The sequence below is a fragment of the Alexandromys fortis genome, unplaced genomic scaffold (genome assembly GCF_014885135.2).
Source record: "Alexandromys fortis isolate MF-2015 unplaced genomic scaffold, M_Fortis_MF-2015_v1.1 scaffold_94, whole genome shotgun sequence".
Taxonomy (NCBI): Eukaryota; Metazoa; Chordata; class Mammalia; order Rodentia; family Cricetidae; genus Alexandromys; species Alexandromys fortis.
The window spans coordinates 7,353,451-7,371,533 of record NW_026067979.1 but is presented as its reverse complement, the minus strand read 5'-3'; the positions used below and the strand labels follow the sequence as shown (position 1 = coordinate 7,371,533).

At 40.3% G+C, this 18,083-nt stretch overlaps 1 protein-coding gene and 1 long non-coding RNA gene across 2 annotated transcripts in view; both read left to right on the top strand.

The window, feature by feature from the left end:
- The first annotated feature begins 7,580 nt into the window (after positions 1-7,580).
- Positions 7,581-8,835, top strand: LOC126511122 (interferon-inducible GTPase 1-like). The gene has a single exon (XM_050158032.1). It carries the CDS (start codon positions 7,586-7,588, stop codon positions 8,825-8,827), a length of 1,242 nt encoding a protein of 413 aa, XP_050013989.1. The 5' UTR covers positions 7,581-7,585; the 3' UTR covers positions 8,828-8,835.
- Positions 8,836-9,641: 806 nt separating this feature from the next.
- LOC126511021 (uncharacterized) overlaps positions 9,642-18,083 on the top strand; it is a 43,814-nt gene continuing 35,372 nt past the window's right edge. The window contains exon 1 of the long non-coding RNA XR_007594582.1: positions 9,642-9,781. This is a non-coding gene — a long non-coding RNA (uncharacterized lncRNA). The remainder of the gene's footprint in view (positions 9,782-18,083) is intronic.

Below are 18,083 nucleotides of genomic sequence, written 5' to 3'. Positions count from 1 at the left end.
AAAAGTTGGATGCCCCAATGTTGGAGAGAAACATTAGATAACTGTCCAGACAGACAACTGTTTCTGTCGTATCTTGTAGTTTTTTGGGTGTCACTTGTTTCCATGTCCTTCTTACTCAGATAATATTACTTTGCTTCTCAGGTCTTTGATTGGGTTGAAGACTAGAGAGTTACAGTTAAATCCTATCAAATCTTAGCTAAGGAAGTATTAGGTACAAGACTTAGACACTTCAGGAAAAGACATCTGTTGGAGTAATCTCTGCAATTTGCCAATTATATATGATAAAGACATCTAAATGTGTTTCTTGTTTGATGTTGTTCTTGTTGGTTGTAACTTCATTTTTATTTATGGTATTACTTCTTCTTTCTTCTGGACAATACTTGATAACTGTTCTTACTGTATGGGGTTTATATTAGGATTAGAACCTTATTAATTAGTGGGTGTGGCAGTCCTAAGCCAGGTCCTCATGCATGCACATCAAGTGTCACTGAGTTATCCCTCCAACCTTCAATATTTCACTGTAAGAGATAAGTGGTAGGTAGCACTTGCCTGTAATCTACCTCTCAGAGAGCAAGGCCAGGCAGATCGCTGTAAGGTAGAGGTCAGTCTGGTCTACGTACTGACTTCCAGGACAGCCAGGGTGACATGGTAAGGCACAGTCTCAAGTAAATTATCAAATATTTATATACATATTTAAATATTTTGAAAAGAAACAAAAGGTAGGATTGCAGATATAGTTCCATTGGTAGAGTACAGAAAGCTCTGGATGTAGCCCTCCTCACCAGATATCACCTGTGATTGTTATTTGCCAGCACTGCGGTGCCAGCCCTGGGGAACTAGAGATGAAACAAACAAAAATTATAGCTCATCATCTTTTCCATTGCAAAACAAGGACAGCGTGACTGCATAATAACATGTTGAAAAACATGGTGGTGAATGTACTATGGTGAGGATGAAGGACTGGTGTGTTGCTGAGAATGGGAAAGACGGGAGAAGGAACAGTGAGGGATCTACATGGAGCCAGGAGGCTCAACCAAAACTTCCCCTGTGTTGCTTGCACCCCTTCCCACACTCCCTGTGAACACCATTTATAACTAGCAAGCAGCATGGAGCAGTAGTTTCAGTATTTCATTCCTGGCAATGACTGGAAATGCAGCTCTCCTTGTTATTTTGGCTAAGAGTCTACTGGGAGTCCTGCATTACTAACATAACTCTCACTTTTCTCTCAGAACTGTGAGCAGACAGTGCTCCAGGGCCTGACCCAACCTGAGGGAAAACAACAACAACAACATCAACAAAATCACCTAAATTACAACCCCGGAAAGGAGCTCCAGTGGCTCAGATAATGAAATTGACCATAGCAGTTGACTTCATTCCTGTTGACTGATCTCTGGCACTTGTGAGCAGATGCTACAGATCAACAGTACTCATCCAGCAGAATTGCTTAGGATGAACTGGAGCTCCTAAAAGCAGTTGCCATAGGCGAACTGTGTATCATTTCTCAAAGGACTCAAAGAAATAGAAATTGCTTTCTATTGCACTTTACACCCTCTCAGTCTCCATGCACAGGGGCTATTTAATGTACACCCAATGTCCATAAGCTGTAGACTGGCTCACGAAATCAAAAGGAGGTTCTGAGCCCATTTCAAAAGGGCTTTCACAGCTGAAATCTCAGCAGTCAGGATGCTAAGGTGAGAAAATCACCAGGAGATCAAGATCAGTCTGGATTACCTAGACCTATGGGGATACTAGACCTACACTGTATACAAAGGGAGACACTGACTCAAAATACTTTTAAAAGACACCATCACGTGGGTGAAGAGGCAGTTTACAACATTGGAAAAATGTTTACCAGCTAAGTACTGGACAGGGGGGCAGTGTCTAGAATCTGTAGAGAAATATTAAACATCAAGAAAAGTAGGAACCCAATCTAAAATTGGAGCATAAGCTAAAGAGAGTTCTCAAAGATGACCTGCCAATGTCTGAGAAATAATTTTTTTTATTTTTAACATTTTTATATATCAGAACAAGACAAATCAAAGCTACTTTGAGATTCCTCCTCAGCCCTGTCAGAGTGACTAGAAACAGAAGTGCAAATGGCAACTAATGTCATTGTGGAGGGTGGGGAAGGAGAACACTCAGTCCTCGTTGGGGGGAGGGCAAACTGGAGGTTTCTAAGGTACCATGTGTGGAAGCTCCACACAGAGAAAATAGCTTCGCTACATGATCCAGCTGTGCTGCTCCTGCCAATATTCCCAAATGACTTCATCTCCTTCTGTTGACCTACTTGCTTATCCATCATCTACACTCTATTCACAGGAACCAAGAAATGGAAACAGTCTAGATGTCCATCAACTGAAGAATGGCTAAAGTAAACACGCAGCTTTACAGAATGGAAGGTTACTCATTTGCTAACAATCTAGAAACTATTAAATTATTGGGGAAATGGATGAAATTGGAAAAAAATTCTGGATGAGCTATCAGGGGCCCAGAGATAGAAACATCACTTGATTCCTCTTAGCTTAGATTTAGCTTCCACCCTTTAGATATGTGTGTTCCATATGGAATACCCACAGAGGTTTTGAAATTACTGTGGCATCATGGAGTGGGAACTGTGAAATAGGAAAGATGAAATTTAATTAGGATTATGGCATAGTCACTATGCTGCTTCTCTGTGTTCTCCGTCTTTTTTCTAGCTTCGTTCCATATTCTTATTTTAGGATGTCCACCTTTTTCTGCCAAGTAAAAAGGTGTTGGTAGAAAGATAAAGAGCTGTGTATTTTATTTCACTTTCCTCTTCTTGGAAATGCAGGTGATTCTAAAAAGCAACTGATCCAGGCTCCTCTGTGATTGGCCAAAACACACTGAGAGGCGAGGAACAAAACCTATAAAATGATATGTCTGCAGAAGAAGCTGCCATTGGTGCGTGGGAAGAGCCTTGAGCGCACTGGTTCCTGTAGCTGAACTACAGTGAGCGCATTCAGTGGACTCGGGATTCTCTGGTAAGTGGACAGGGGCATTCAGATCTAACTTCTAACCATCATCCTCTCTCTTCTCTAAGGAGATGATAGGTAACAAGACATTTAGGAACATGCCCTGAGAGTAGGGATCCTCAGCTTGGAAACAAGGGTGCTTTGGTGGGAGGTGGACAGGACTGCATCATGGATGGTCTTAGCCAGTCATTCAACTTAAGGTAGGCATAAAGAAAATGATCTGGATGTTGGTTTTGCCAAAATGTTTTAAAAGTTTTTGGTTTCTTTCTTATTCCTCTCTATACCATGGCTGTAAATGGTTGTTTCAAGTAATGGAATATCTCTGCAGTGTGCATGAGGTTGGCGTTTCTCACTCTCATCCTGCTTCTTATTTAATTGTTTATATCCCAAGGCCTCCGGCCTGTGGAGAAGAGGTGTCTCTGTTCTCTGCTTCTGCTGTAGCTGGCTGTGGAAAACTGTGCCTGAAGAATCTTCTTCATTGTGGTTTTCTTTATTATAAAGCAAGAATGCTAAGGATGTTCTCTTCATTTGTGAGGAACATGAGCTGTGTCAGGATGTGGTGACAGCTGTCATTCAGGCAGGCTTCCTTTTCTAATTCCTGCTGTGTCACAGCCTTCTCGTTCCCTGTGTTCATATTCAGTGGAAACACCTTGCAGACAACAATCACACTGGAGTCTACATCACAGATCCTGGAGCTAGAACGGACAGAATGAGAGGGAAAACTGAAAAGCGAACAGCTTGTGTGTTTCATGGACATTCTATCTGTCCCCTGTGGGTGGCTGTCCTCTTCAACAGTAAATCAAGCTATGGTGTTTATGTAATTAGGTTTAGCTTCCCTTTCAGGACATTCTCTTTACCACCTCTTCCTGTCCTGTGCCTGCAGCCAGACTGAGCAAAGTTCTCAGCTCCGGTTTCCTGCACAGCTGTACCCATTTGTTCTGTAGATTGAATGGGGCTTCCTGTGCAGTGAATCTGTATGTACCTATGCTCATACACAGTAGGATTGTAAGGAGAGCCCTCTTTTGGATTAGACTGGTTTTGAGTTAGCTTTCCCAGAGCGCTCGGTACCCACTCTCTATGAATGTACTAGGTCTTCAATAACCTGTTTACCTGTGATGACTACAGAACAGGCACAGATATTCACAAGAAATGTCTGATGTTTGCCTCATAGCCTTCATTCATTGCCTGATGATCAACCACCATTACTGTATGTTGGCCATGCAGAAGTGAGTAAGACAAAAGCACATTCTGCTACCTGGGGTTCAATGTACTCTGGGAGACTGACAGCAAGTGAACCCTTACAGATACACATTATCCAGCAGTAAGAGCTGTGGAGAGAGAGAAACATAGTGAAATGGTGGTGAATGTTAAAGTCAAGTCCATGTTTATAACCAATGGGGATGTTAAAGCCTGCCTAATCGAAGCAGAACCTAAGGAAAGGAGATTAAGAGTCATGTGGCTAGAGGGGAGAGAAACAAGGAAAGGAAGCAGTCACTAAGTACAAAATCCTGAAATGAGAAGACAGCCCTAGATATCAGGGTGGTTGGAATTCAGACACCAGAGGCTCCAGAAGTGTAATAATTATATTCAAAATATGTTGTGTGTAATATATGCACTGTATAGCTTCTGAACTTTCCCTGAGGGAAACGGGGATCCTATTGGTGCATCTCAGAATTGACTTGACATGATATGAATTCAGTGTCAATAGTATAACTGGCTGTTTAATCATCCATGTTATCTCAAGAACAATATATACACAGGAAATATAGTAATTTCGGTGACATAATCAAAACTGAAATTGAGGTGGTCTTAAAGAGGATAATTTATGCAGAATGATACATATTGTGTGGATTTGGAAATTAAGTCTGTGAATTAATATGAACTGATTTAATATGGGGGAGACAGAAAGAGGAGACTCAGGGGGACAACGGGGGTTTACTGTTTCCTTAACTGATAGTCAGGTCCATTATGCTGCCATGGGAGGTCTTGTTGGCAGATTTTTTTGGAGAATAAAGAGAATAAATTTGAGATCTGAACTAACAAAATAATCAATAATCCAACTGAGGTCTTTAGTCCTGATATTTACCTGGTGAGTCATCTTGTTGAGCTTGATATTCATTTCTTTTGAGACATGGACTCAAGTAGCCCAGGCTAGCCCATAACTCTCAATGTACCAAGGTTGACCTAGAAGTGCTGACTCTCTTAACTTTTCTCCCTAAGTACCAGAACTACAGGGATGTAGAAGCACCTATACTTTATGAGGTGCTTGACATTGAGCCCAATGCCTTACTCATACTGGGAAAGCTCTCTACCAATTGAAAAGAATCTCCAGTACACTTGTAAGATTGCTTTTATAAAATAAAAGGTTTAAAAAAAATAGTAAATCTAAATGATGACTTGAGGATGATAAAATATTATATTGAATATATAGATTTTAATATGGACTTGAAAAGTAAGAGCTTTATATTATTGCAAGTTTATTTCCTCAGGGAGAGATGCTTGAAGTCATGAAAAAGACAGAAGGAAATTAAATATAGGAAAATTAAAAATTATTTGAACCAACTACAACATGTGGACTGACTGACATCTTTTGAAACATCAATAAAACAAGTAGATTGTTTTATTGTAGATTCATGTGATCATTTGAGATTGACATTGGTTAAACACATGTCAACTATCATTTATTATTATTTGTTTTTCACTTTGTAAAACTAGATGTAGGTTGATTAAGTTTCTATTCATTTGAAGACACACACTGAAGAAAGTGTGCACCGATGTAGAAGATATCTTGGATTTGATATACAATACTGCAGTCAGGTTAGATGCAGCACAGTTGTTTATGTTTTTATACTTGTTGGTGCTGACTAAGGGACTCATGCAAATTTTTATATTATTTTCCCTTACTTATATTTCCATTTTTCCATAATTAAGACTTTAATTGAGAGCTAGTGGAAATTTGTTTGAATTTTCTTTCTATTGCTTTTATAAATACCATGAGCATATCATTTTGGAAGGAATATGATTTTAGGGAGCTTACACATTCTGATCATAGCCTATTGCTAAGGGAAATCAGGGCAGAAGCTCTATAGGAGGAGAGGTAAGAACAAGGGGAGATTGCTGTTGACTAGACTAGCTAGCTCCCCAGAGTTTGGTAACACTTCCTTAAATTACCCAGAGCCAACTGCCATGGGTGCTACTACCCACAGTGGGCTGGGCCTCCCACATCAAAATCAATTGAGAAAATGTTCTATTGGCATGCCCATGTCCATTCTGATGGGGGACAATTCCTCAAATGAAGTTGCCTCTTCCAATAGGACTATGTAAATTAAATGCAAAGCTGACAGATCAACTGGACTATCCACAGGAAGTGTATACGTACACTCCACTTGGAGTAACCCACTTTTGCAGAGCTATGGGCTCACCTGCACTTTCAATACGTCACTGTCAATTTTGTGAAATGACAGCATTTCTTCCTTCAGTAGTATCCCAACAGTGTACAAACCTGACTTTTCCTGTAAGGGTCCCCAGATACCTCCCCCAAACCTCCCCCACCCGCACTGCCGCCCCCACTCTTCACCATGAAACCTTGGTGTGAAAAGGATTCACTCAGTAAAGTCCTTTGTTCTCCCAGCAAAAATCTACATAAAAACTTTATTTATTGACAGTACTCACTGTAAGAAAGGAGCCTCAATGGGGAGGCAATATGTCTGCTCTAACAGCAGACTCAGGACAGTGTAATCTATTGGTCTTCTGCTCTGACTTAAAAAATTACTAATATTCTGTATTTACCATTCACCTTGGTAATGCTCATAAGATCATAGCTCAGGAAATTAACTGTTTATACAGGAAAAAGACCTGAGTCACCAAAACTAGCTTCAGAGAGAAAAATTCTCACCTGGGCACCCTGCTGAAGTCAGAAGCAGGGTCCCCAGAAGAGATTCCTTTAAACTCCACCAGTTAAATGCTAATGCAAATCAAGCCAGCAGATTAGTATAGAGACCAATATTGGGTTCCCAGCTGCATAGGAACTTCGCAGCCACACCCCCTCTGAAATGTAAAGCACCCCCTTGCAAGATCCACCTGATTGCTGTGACTCCATGAAAATGCATGCTTGCTGCTATTGTTACCGCCTATGGGGTTGCTAACTTGTCTGTATGCCTATATAAACTGAAAGGTTTGTGAAGATCGCCCCCCCCCTTTATCTGTATGTTTTGCCCTTATGCGTTATGACCTTATGCTCATCTTCCCCCAAGGAATAAGGAAACATGCAGGAAAACCATGCCTAAGTCAGCTAGTTTGTTTTACACCTCAGATCCTGTTTGCAAGCCAGTTTTTGTTCCCCATAGAAATCCAATTCTGAACCCAGAGGGAGTGCCAAGACTGGTACTCAGTAGCTCCCAGTATAGGACTGTAACTAGTATCTTGTTGATAAACCAAAACTCAGCACAAAATATATAGAAACTATTCAATATCAGAATGTAACTAAGGTGGCAGCATAGTGAAGGAACACAATGCAAAGCCCAAATGCACCTTTGCATCTTGTAACTTACTCTCCCTTCCTTCTTTCAGTGACTTTTTAGGAAATCACAGTCATGGGTCAGTGCACCTCTGATACATCTAAGGATGAAGACCTTGGAAATTTGGAGTCCAGCTTCGCTAACTATTTAATGACGATTAAGACAGAAAGCAAGATAATTTCGCAGGAAACCATTCATTCAGTAGAATCTCAAATGAAAGAAGGAAACCTTCAGAGGGCACATTCCATAATCGGTGATGCATTAAGAGATATTGATAATGCCACAATCAACATTGCTGTGACTGGAGAGTCTGGAGCAGGGAAGTCCAGCTTCATCAATGCCCTGAGAGGGGTGGGACCTAAAGATGAAGATGCAGCTGAAGTTGGGGTAACAGAGACAACTATTAAAAGAGCTCCATACAAACACCCCAAAATTAGAACTTTGACTCTATGGGACCTGCCTGGCATTGGAACTATGAACTTTCCGCCAGAAGAGTATCTGGAGAAAGTGAAATTCCAAGAGTATGACTTCTTCATTATTGTTTCTGCCTCACGTTTTACAAAACATGAACTAGACCTTGCCAAAGCAATCATATTCATGAAAAGGAATTACTACATTGTGAGAACCAAGGTAGACACTGATTTACAAAATGAGGAGAAAAATGAACCAAGTACCTTTGACAGAGAAAAGACCCTGCAGAAGATCAGAAGTTCCTATGTGAACACCTTTTCTCAATATGAGATGGATGTACCACAGATTTTCTTGATTTCTAACAGAGATGTATCAGACTATGATTTTCCAGTCCTGATGGACACCCTGATAAAGAATCTTCCTAATGAAAAGCGCCACAATTTTATGCTTTCCTTGCCTAATATCACAGAGGCAGCTATTGACAGAAAACGTGAATCTATGCGGCAGTTTATCTGGTTGGAAGCCTGCAAGGCTGGAGCAGTGGCTACTATGCCTTTAGTGGGCCTCTTCAGGGATGAGAAGGAGAGGCTGAAAGTGAAGTTAAACCGCTATCGAGACCTCTTTGGAGTGGACGACACCTCTCTGGAAGCCATTGCTAAGAATTCCCAAGTGCCTGTTGAACAACTGAAAAAAATCCTTAAATCTCCTTATTTGTTGGAAACTGAGAAAGAAAAAACATTAGAAAAATTAGCTTCGGAAACTTTGGATTTATTTGCCTCAGCTACTGGTGGGCCTCTTGGTGCTGGTGTCTTCTTTAGGAAAACCATTTACTTTCAACATCTTTTCCTTGACACAGTGACTGAAGATGCCAAAGTTCTTCTTACAAAGACATATTCGAAAGTCTAGTTGAAACTCACCTCACCCACAACTACTGACCATGACAACATCAAATGGTTAGTACCAGGGAATCATTAGATAAATTCCCCCTATGACATATTTTCTTTATGCTAGCCAAACTACTATCACCATGGGAAAATCTAAAGATAAGGACCACACTTCTTAATATCTTAGTATTTGACAACCCCAATCCTTCTTCACTTCTCTGCCTTCTTCTCTGTCTTTTAATCCTACTTGCACACTTGAATACACATACATATACACACACACACACACACACGCGCGCGCGCGCGTGGTATGGAGTTCCTTCTGTTTTTGTGTTGCTTTCATTGGTTAATAAATAAAGAAACTGCCTTGGCTTAGTTGATAGGACAGAACTGAGGTAGGCGTGGAAGACAGAACTGAATGCTGGGAGGAAGAAAGCAGAGTGAGGGAGAAGCCATGGATCCTTCACCTTAGACGGACGCCAGTTAGAATCTTGCCAATAAGCCACAGCCACATGGCAATACATAGATTAATAGAAATGGGCTAAATCAAGATGTAAGAGTTATCCAATAAGAAGTTAGAGCTAATGGGTCATGCAGTGTTTAAATTGATACAGTTTCTGTGTGGTTATTTCGGGTGTAAGCTAGCAGGGCAGCTGGGACGAAAAAGCGGGCCCTTTCCTCACAACACACACAAGTGGACACATGCTATATACAATACCCAAACCTGTACAAGCATGCACATACAAAAGATATGAATAGATGTTTGTTAGCTATCTCCTCTTTATCACCTTATACTTCCACACTTGGAAGGCAGAGACTGTGGAACCATGGAGCAAGCTGGCTACCTAGATTGTGGAGAACTACAAACTCGGGATTCAGTGGAGAGAAACTCCCATTAAGATTAAGGTAGATGCACGTACTGGCTTTGTGGGAGCCTAGGCAGTTTGGATGCTCACCTTACTAGACCTGGATGGAGGTGGGTGGTCCTTGGACTTCCTGCAGGGCAAGGAACCCTGATTGCTCTTTGGGCTGATGAGGGAGGGGGACTTGATTGGGGGAGGGGGAAGGAAATGGAAGGTGGTGGCAGGGAAGAGATAGAAACCTTAAATAAATAAATAAATAAATAAATAAGATTAAGGTAGAAATTAACTGGGAAGAGGCCCAACATGAGACTGACGTGTATATGCATGTGTACACATACACACCACAAATAGATACACTTAACATGTAAAATAAAGACTCAGGTAGTAAATAAAAATCACAAGTCTTAGCACAAAAACTTCAAAAAATGAAGCTCTTCTCAAGGTTATTTAAGCAAAAAGCTTTCCATGCGAGTGGGGATTTCATAGCAGCTGAGGAGTCTGCAAATCCTGCAGGGGCTCCAATGGCTGCAGCTGTGGTGAATCATTGTCTTGCTGGAGTGGGCTTTTCAGTGATGCAGCTGTCTCTGAGTGACCAATGTTCCTGTAAGCAACCTGCACCCTAATAAATTCAATCATTTGCTAAGCTAGATTCAGAAAAAGTTGTGAGACTTTTTTATTTTATTTTATTTTATTTTGGTGATTTTGAGGGTATCTGTCATGAGTACCTACATTGGGTGAATAGATATTTGTGTCTCCCCAAGAAAAGATCATACAACAAAATTGATGCGTTGTCAGGGATCAGAAGAACCAAAGATGAGTTGAAGAGAACTGCCTCTTCTGTCTTACCACGGGTGCTTGCATACAGAAGTGAGGTTGTCCATTGATCAACCTCCTCAATCCCTTTAGTGGTTTGAATGAAAATGCTCCCCATAGGCTCAAAGGGAGTGGCACTATTAGGAGGTGTGCCCTTGTTAAAGAAAGTGTGTCACTGTTGGCCAACTCTGAGGTTTCCGATGCTCAAGTCAGGCCCAGAATCTCATTCTCTGCCTGCTACCAGCCAATACAGATGAAAACTCTCAGCTACCTATCTAACATCATGTCTGCATGCTTTCCTCCGTGCTTGTTGGCATGATGACAATGAACTAATAATGGGGCATAGGAGTCCAGAGCTTAACAAATCCCTCTCAGGGCTCAATCAATAGCACCACAATAAGCAAAGGTATCTCAAGTCTGAGCGTTAAGAAACCTACTCACAACTGGGCCAGTCTATCCATGTTTCTTTATTCTTCTCTTTCCAGCCCTTGTTACAAGCTTTCCCAGTAATATATACGCTTAAATCCAGCAATTCCCCAGCCCTAGCAGGTTCCAAGGACAGAATTCTTTTGCCCCATAAAAATCAGATAAGAATTTTCACACATACACAGAGAGAGAGGGGGGGAGGAGAAAAAGAGAGAGAGACAGAGACAGAGACAGAGACAGAGACAGAGACAGAGAGACAGAGATCCATGGCTGTCAGTTCAATAGTGGCTACTACACATCCAGTGAACTTCTTAATGGAGAAAGCTAGTTAAGAAAGAAATTGAATCATCAGGGGATTCTAGAGGGGAGGATAGTGTACTACACTACATTTGTAGGTGGTAGGTAAAAGAGCTAAAAGGTTTCTTTTCAGTAAAATTATGAATAGAGCATGAACTGTATTTGAAATCAATGCACTGCTTCTTTTCTTTCAGCATGAAATGAGGATACCAGGTAACCAGGCAACATTGTAGACACTCAGAGGGAAGCTAATGGCTCCTGATATGATTAGGACATTCGCCAGATGCTGGAATTTCTACTGGTCTAGATCTGGCGTTAGACTATCGCTCTAAGCCGTAGAAATAAAGAAGAGACCCAGGTCTCTAAATAATCAGTTTTAGGGTATGCTATATCAGTCATTCTGATCCTGGTCATTTGTGGATCTGTAGCACCAGTGGGAAGGAAGCCTTTCTTTGGTAGTAGTTAAGTATCTCTTCTGCTGTCCTTGAGAGTAAAACACAAGCGGTAAATTCCTGAACTAAAATCATCAGTGAAATGAGGTGAGGGTGGGTGTAAGGGGTTAGGAATCTCTTAATATAAAGTTAGTTTATGGTCACTGTATTCCTTATCTGTAAGTGTGGTGAAAGCCAGAGCATCAGCTTGAGCAAATCCATAGATTTATTTTGTAAGATTGTCTGTTTTTATTATAATATTAATGCAAATCCATGAACATGTGAAGTTTTTCATCTTCTTCAAATTCTTTAGTCAGTGACTTAAATTTTTTATCATACAAGTTTTCCTTGCTTGGTTAGAGTCCCCCAAGATATTTCATACTATTTTTCTCTATTATGGAAGATGTTGTTTCCCTGATTTCTTTCTCAGTCCATGTTTTGTTAGTATATAGGAAGACTACTGATTTTTTTTAATTAATGTATCTAGACACTTCGCTGATGGTATTTATCAGTTGTAGAAGTTCCCAGATAGTATTTCTGGAATTGTTAAATTATTACTATGACATCTCTTCAGGATGTTTTATTTTGTTTTGCTTTGTTTGTTGTTTGTTGTTGTGGTTTCATGTAGACTCTGAACTTACTTTGTTGAAATAGGAGCGGCGGGGCTGCGTCCCCAACACCCCGGCCGCTTGGCTAGCTCATGCCCGAAATAACAACACACAAACTGTACTCATTTAAGAACTGCTTGGCCCATGAACTCTAGCCCTTACAGGCTAATTCTCGCACCTGGACTAGCCCATTTCTAATGATGTGTGTAAGCACTTCAAGGTGCGCTTACCGGGAAGATTCTAGCCTATGTCCATCCTGGGTTGGAGTTGCCTGGGAGAGCTGAGCATGGCATCTCTGCTCCAGAGAGCAGAGCTGTCGGGTCTACCCGGGAGAGCTGAGCATGGCATCTCTGCTCCAGAGAGCAGAGCAGTTGGGTCTCTCCGGGAGCAGAGCAGAGTCTGACCTCACTTCCTCTTCTTCCCAGCATCCTATTCTGTTTATTCCACCCACCTATGTTCTAAGCTATGAGGCCAAGCAGTTGGTTTATTATAATTAACCAATTACCTTCCTCCATCATTACTTCTTAGAAACATATTCATTTTTACATAAGCATGAATATGTTACAAATTCATTTATTCAATTTTAGAAAGTCTTTAATTCTTTCTTAATTTCTGTATTGATCCATTTTTCATTCAGTAGAGAGTTGCTTTGTTTTCATGAGTTTGTATGTTTCCTGTTGTTTCTGTAGTTGATATTCAGCTTTAATGTGTGATGGTCAGGTATAATGTGAGGTGTTATTTCAATTCTATTGTATCTGTTGAATCATTGAATAGTGTTTGGAAGATTCTTCTAAAGAAACACCTGGGCAAATTATGTGTGTGTGTGTGTGTGTGTGTGTGTGTGTGTGTGTGTGTATGTTTTGGGAGTGGGCTTGGCATTCAGAGTTTAGTTTTTTAATATCGACTTTATTTTCAGTCATGTATATGAATTGTGGGAATTGAAGTATGTGCATACAATTGCAGGGGCAGTCAGAGGCACCAGAAATCCCTAGAGCTAGAATTAGAGACAGTTGTGAGCCACCTGACATGGTGCCAATAACATGCTTGGTTCTTCTTTCAGAGCAGCACATGCTGTTAACCACGGAGCCATCTCTCCAGCACAGGCATATAAACTTGAGAAAGCAGTTATTCCCCTATCCAAATCAGAATTCTCCATAGAAGACTGATAGAGAGGTCAATTTCTGCAAGTGTCTATATCTACTTTGGAAGGGGTCTAAGATTTCTACTGTAGCATCTCACCATGTGTAAGATATTTGTGTATATTGCAACAATTTCAAGGTCATTGTGCTTGCACTATACATCTGTTTATAGGTTGTTTATTTTTATAACATGAAGCCTTAGTCTTTAAGCATATAGGTTATTGAGAATTACAGGTTAATAGTCACCCATGCTTGTCAAGCTTATTGTCATGTTAATTCTGTTTTATAGATGCACAGAGATTTATTCTTTGAAAGATGAGTAATCTTCAAACACTTAAAAGACCTATAGAATATGATGTGGGATGTTCTTCTGTATATGTGTTGCTTTTATTGGTTAATAAATAAAGTTGTTCTGGCCAATGGCTTAGCAGAGAAAAGTCAGGTAAAAAATCTGAGCAGAGATAAATAGAGAGAGAAGGTATAGTGAAAAAAATGCCATATAGCAGCTGAAGGAGGCAGATGCCACATAGCTGCCCAAGAAGCAAGATGCAACAAACGACGAGCCTTCGGGTAAAATATAATATAAATGGATTAATTTATGAAAAGAGCTAGCTAGGAATATGCCTAAGTCATTGGTCAAATAGTGTTGTATTAATATAGTTTCCGTGTGATTATTCAAGTCACGGCAGCCAGGAAATGCACAAGCAGGGTATGCCAACTAGAATATGACATTTAAATATTTTAATAACTTAGAATTCTGTTACATGAGGCACAACTGCTCCTGGCAGCACCGAACCACTCCTGAGAGGCTGATGGGCACTGAAGACACTCCATATAGAGTTTGTTTTCTTCTTGGCAAAACTGGTCTATTGGGGGGGGGAAATGTCCTTGCCTTGCATGTTGTACAATCAGGACAAGCAAGACATGAGGAAAATCTTCAACTGAACCTTGCCAAGACAGGGGTAAAACAGTCCTTCAAATTTTCCTGCTTCTAAAAAATGGTCTATCAAATATTCTAGGCATATAACAAAAGTTGGGTGCCCCAACATTGCAGAGAAACATTGGGTGACTATCCAAGCAGCCAGCTGTTTCTATCATAACTTGTATTTTTCAGAAATCACTTGTTTCCATGCCCTGCTTACTTGGTAATATTACTTTGCTTCTCAGGTTTTTGATGGGGTTGAAGACTAGAGAGTTACAGTTAGATCCTCTAAAATCTTAACTAAGGGCATATTAAGTACAAGACTTAGACTCTTCAGAAAAGGACATCTATTGGAGTAATCTCTGTAATTTGACAAATATCTATGATAGGAACATCTAGAATTTGTTTCTTGTTTGATGTTGTTATTGTTGGTTGTAACTTCATTTTTGTTTATGCTATTAACTTTTATTTCTTCTGGACAATACTTGATAATTGTTCTTACTGTGTGTGATTTTATGTTAAGATTTGAGGCTTCTTAATTAGATCAAAGGGGGGATACTGTGAGAATTCAATCTGCTTAGCCAATGGTATTTGGGGTGACTAGCTTTATGGGCGTGGTCCTCACTCGTATGTGACTAGATAAGAAGTGAGGCTGAGGAGTCGTGTACTCTCTCATGGATATGAAAGGCTCCTGATGCCACGGTTACATCACATGGTCCAGAGTTTTCACTGTATTCTCCTGGTGGACAAAAAGGCAAGCAACACTTCGTTCGGTATTCGGTATTCATGAGTGTGTTATTCCCATTTTTTTCCTTTTATAAATAAGTTTTAATCCTAGACATCCATAGATTTTTTTTTTTTTTTTTTTTTTTTTTTTTTTTTTTTTTTTTTNTTTTTTTTTTTTTTTTTTTTTTTTTTTTTTTTTTTTTTTTTTTGCTTTACACCTCAATCACTTAGGGCTAGAATCAGGTGAATCAGCATTGCCTCCTGCTGGCCAGTGAGGTGCAGTGCAGTGTGTCTCTTCTGAAACTCTCTAAGGCCTTTCAATCTAACCCAAGGGATGTTAGTTGGTAGACCGCAATGGTCATTGAATTTCTCTGTATGCATGATTAGAATTACACTTTCAAACAGTTAATAAACCTTTTGTGTGTCCTGAGATCAGATGCCTATTTTTATAATCAACTGATGACATTTAAATCCATCAAAAAGTTAATGAGGCAACTAAACAAGTATAACTTTACTGAAATTTAATTCCTAAGCCTAAGTGAGGCAATTAGTTCTCTTTTGAGTACACTACAGTCCTACAGAGGATGTCACTGGTTCTGTTCCAGCTGTTCCTGATAAATATGAAATGCTGAAGTCATCCTTAAAATGATTTCAAGAAGCTGACATCTGTAGCAAACAATAAAATGAGATTTCTATAAAGAGTATATACATTGTTATTTTCCATCAGTTTGGTGAGGCTTAAATTAGCCTCAGAAAATGGGAATCATTTTCTGCTCGTGTCATTGACTAGAAATGACTTTTTGCTTTTTAATATATTTTACAAAAACTTCTTACCATTTTTAAAGGTTCAAATTTGACATTTGTGTGAGTGGTGTATGTTCGTGTGAGTGTGTTTATCTATATGTGTGCACTCAGCCATATATGTACATGTAGAGGATGCAGGGAGGTGGTCAAGGTATGGTGTCTTCCTCTATCACTCTCCACCTTATTTTTCAATACAAGGTCTCTCATTGATCCTAATAACCATTGATAGGTAAAAGACTGCACGGTGATCCCACCTCACCATGCTTGGCTTTAGTGGGTGTGGCAAACCTAAGCGAGGTCCTCATGCATGCACAACAAGTGCTTACCACTGAACCACCACTCCATCCTTCAATATTTAACTTTAAGAGGTAATGGCCCTACAGTGATAGCATCTGCCTGTAACCCACCCCTCAGAGACCAAAACCAGGCAGATCTCTGTGAGTTATAGGTCAGTCTGGTCTAAGTACTGAGTTCCAGGACACCCAAGGTGACATAGTGAGGCACAGACTCAAATAAATGAATTAATAAGTAAGATTGCGGATGTAGTTCAGTTGGTAGAGTTCAGAAAGCACTGAATCACCGAATATCACCTGTGATTGTTTGTTATTTCCCAGCACTGGGAAGCTAGAGATGAAGCAAACAAAAATTTATGCTCATCCGCTGTTCCATTGCAATTCAAGAACAGTGTGGCTGAATAATAGCATGTTGAAAAATAGCAAACATGCTGGTGAATATGAAAGACTGGTGTGTTGGTGAGAAAGGGAAAGATGGGAGAAGAACAATGAGGGATCTGCGTGGAGCAAGGAGGCTCAACCAAAGCTTCCCCTCTGTTACATGCACCCCTTCCCACACTCTGAATGTGCAGCGTTTATGACTAGCAGGCAGCATAGAGAAGCAGTTTCAGTTTTGCATTCCTGGCAATGTCTGGAAATGCAGCTCTCCTTGATATTTTGGCTAAGAGTCTACTGGGAGTCCTGCATTACTAACACTGTCAGAAAAACTCTCACTTTTCTCTCAGAACTGTGGGCAGACACTGCTTCAGGGCCTGACCCAACCTGAGGGAAAACAACAACAACAACATCAACAAAACCAACCTAAATTACAACCCTGGAAAAGGGCTTCAATAGCTCAGACGATGAAATTGACCATAGCAGGTGACTTCATTCCTGTTGACTGATCTCTGGCACTTGTGAGCAGATGCTACAGATCAACGGGATTCATCCAGCAGAATTGCTTAGGATGAACTGGAGCTCCTAAAAGCAGTTGCCATAGGCGAACTGTGTATCATTTCTCAAAGGACTCAAAGAAATAGAAATTGCTTTCTATTGCACTTTACACCCTCTCAGTCTCCATGCACAGGGGCTATTTAATGTACACCCAATGTCCATAAGCTGTAGACTGGCTCACGAAATCAAAAGGAGGTTCTGAGCCGGAGAAACAAGGGCTTTCACAGCTGAAATCTCAGCAGTCAGGATGCTAAGGTGAGAAAATCACCAGGAGATGAAGATCAGTCTGGATTACATAGACCTATGGGGATACTAGACCTACACTGTATACAAAGGAAGACACTGACTCAAAATACTTTTAAAAGACACCATCACTTGAATGAAGAGGCAGTTTACAATATTGAAAAAAATCTTTATCAGCTATGTAGTAGACAAGGGGTAAGTATCTAGAATCTGTAGAGAAATATTGAACTTCAAGAAAAGGAGGAACCCAATCTAAAAATGGAGCATAAGCTAAACAGAGAGTTCTCTAAGATGAAGTGCAAATGTCTGAAGAATACTTTTTTTGAAATTTTCAACATTTTTGTATGTCAGGAAAATACAAGCCAAAACTGCATTGAGATTTCACCTCAGCCCAGTCAGAGTGACTAGAAACAGAAGTGCAAATGGCAACTAATATCATTGCAGAGGGTGGGGAAGGAGAACACTCAGTCCCTGCTGGTGGGAGGGCAAACTGGAGGAGTTACTAAGGTACCATGTGTGGAAGCTCCACACAAAGAGAAAATAGCTTCGCTACATGATCCAGCTGTGCTGCTCCTGCCAATATTCCCAAATGACTCCATCTCCTTCTGTTGACCTACTTGCTTATCCATCATCTACACTCTATTCACAGGAACCAAGAAATGGAACCAGTCTAGATGTCCATCAACTGATGAATGCATGCTGAATACGTGCAACTTTACAGATTGAAAGACTTTTCATCTGTTGACAATATAGAAACTATGAAATTCCTGGGGAAATGGA

Bases quoted from the DNA above. Each gene is read 5' to 3' on its own strand.
- LOC126511122 (XM_050158032.1), top strand. From the start codon at position 7,586: ATGGGTCAGTGCACCTCTGATACATCTAAGGATGAAGACCTTGGAAAT.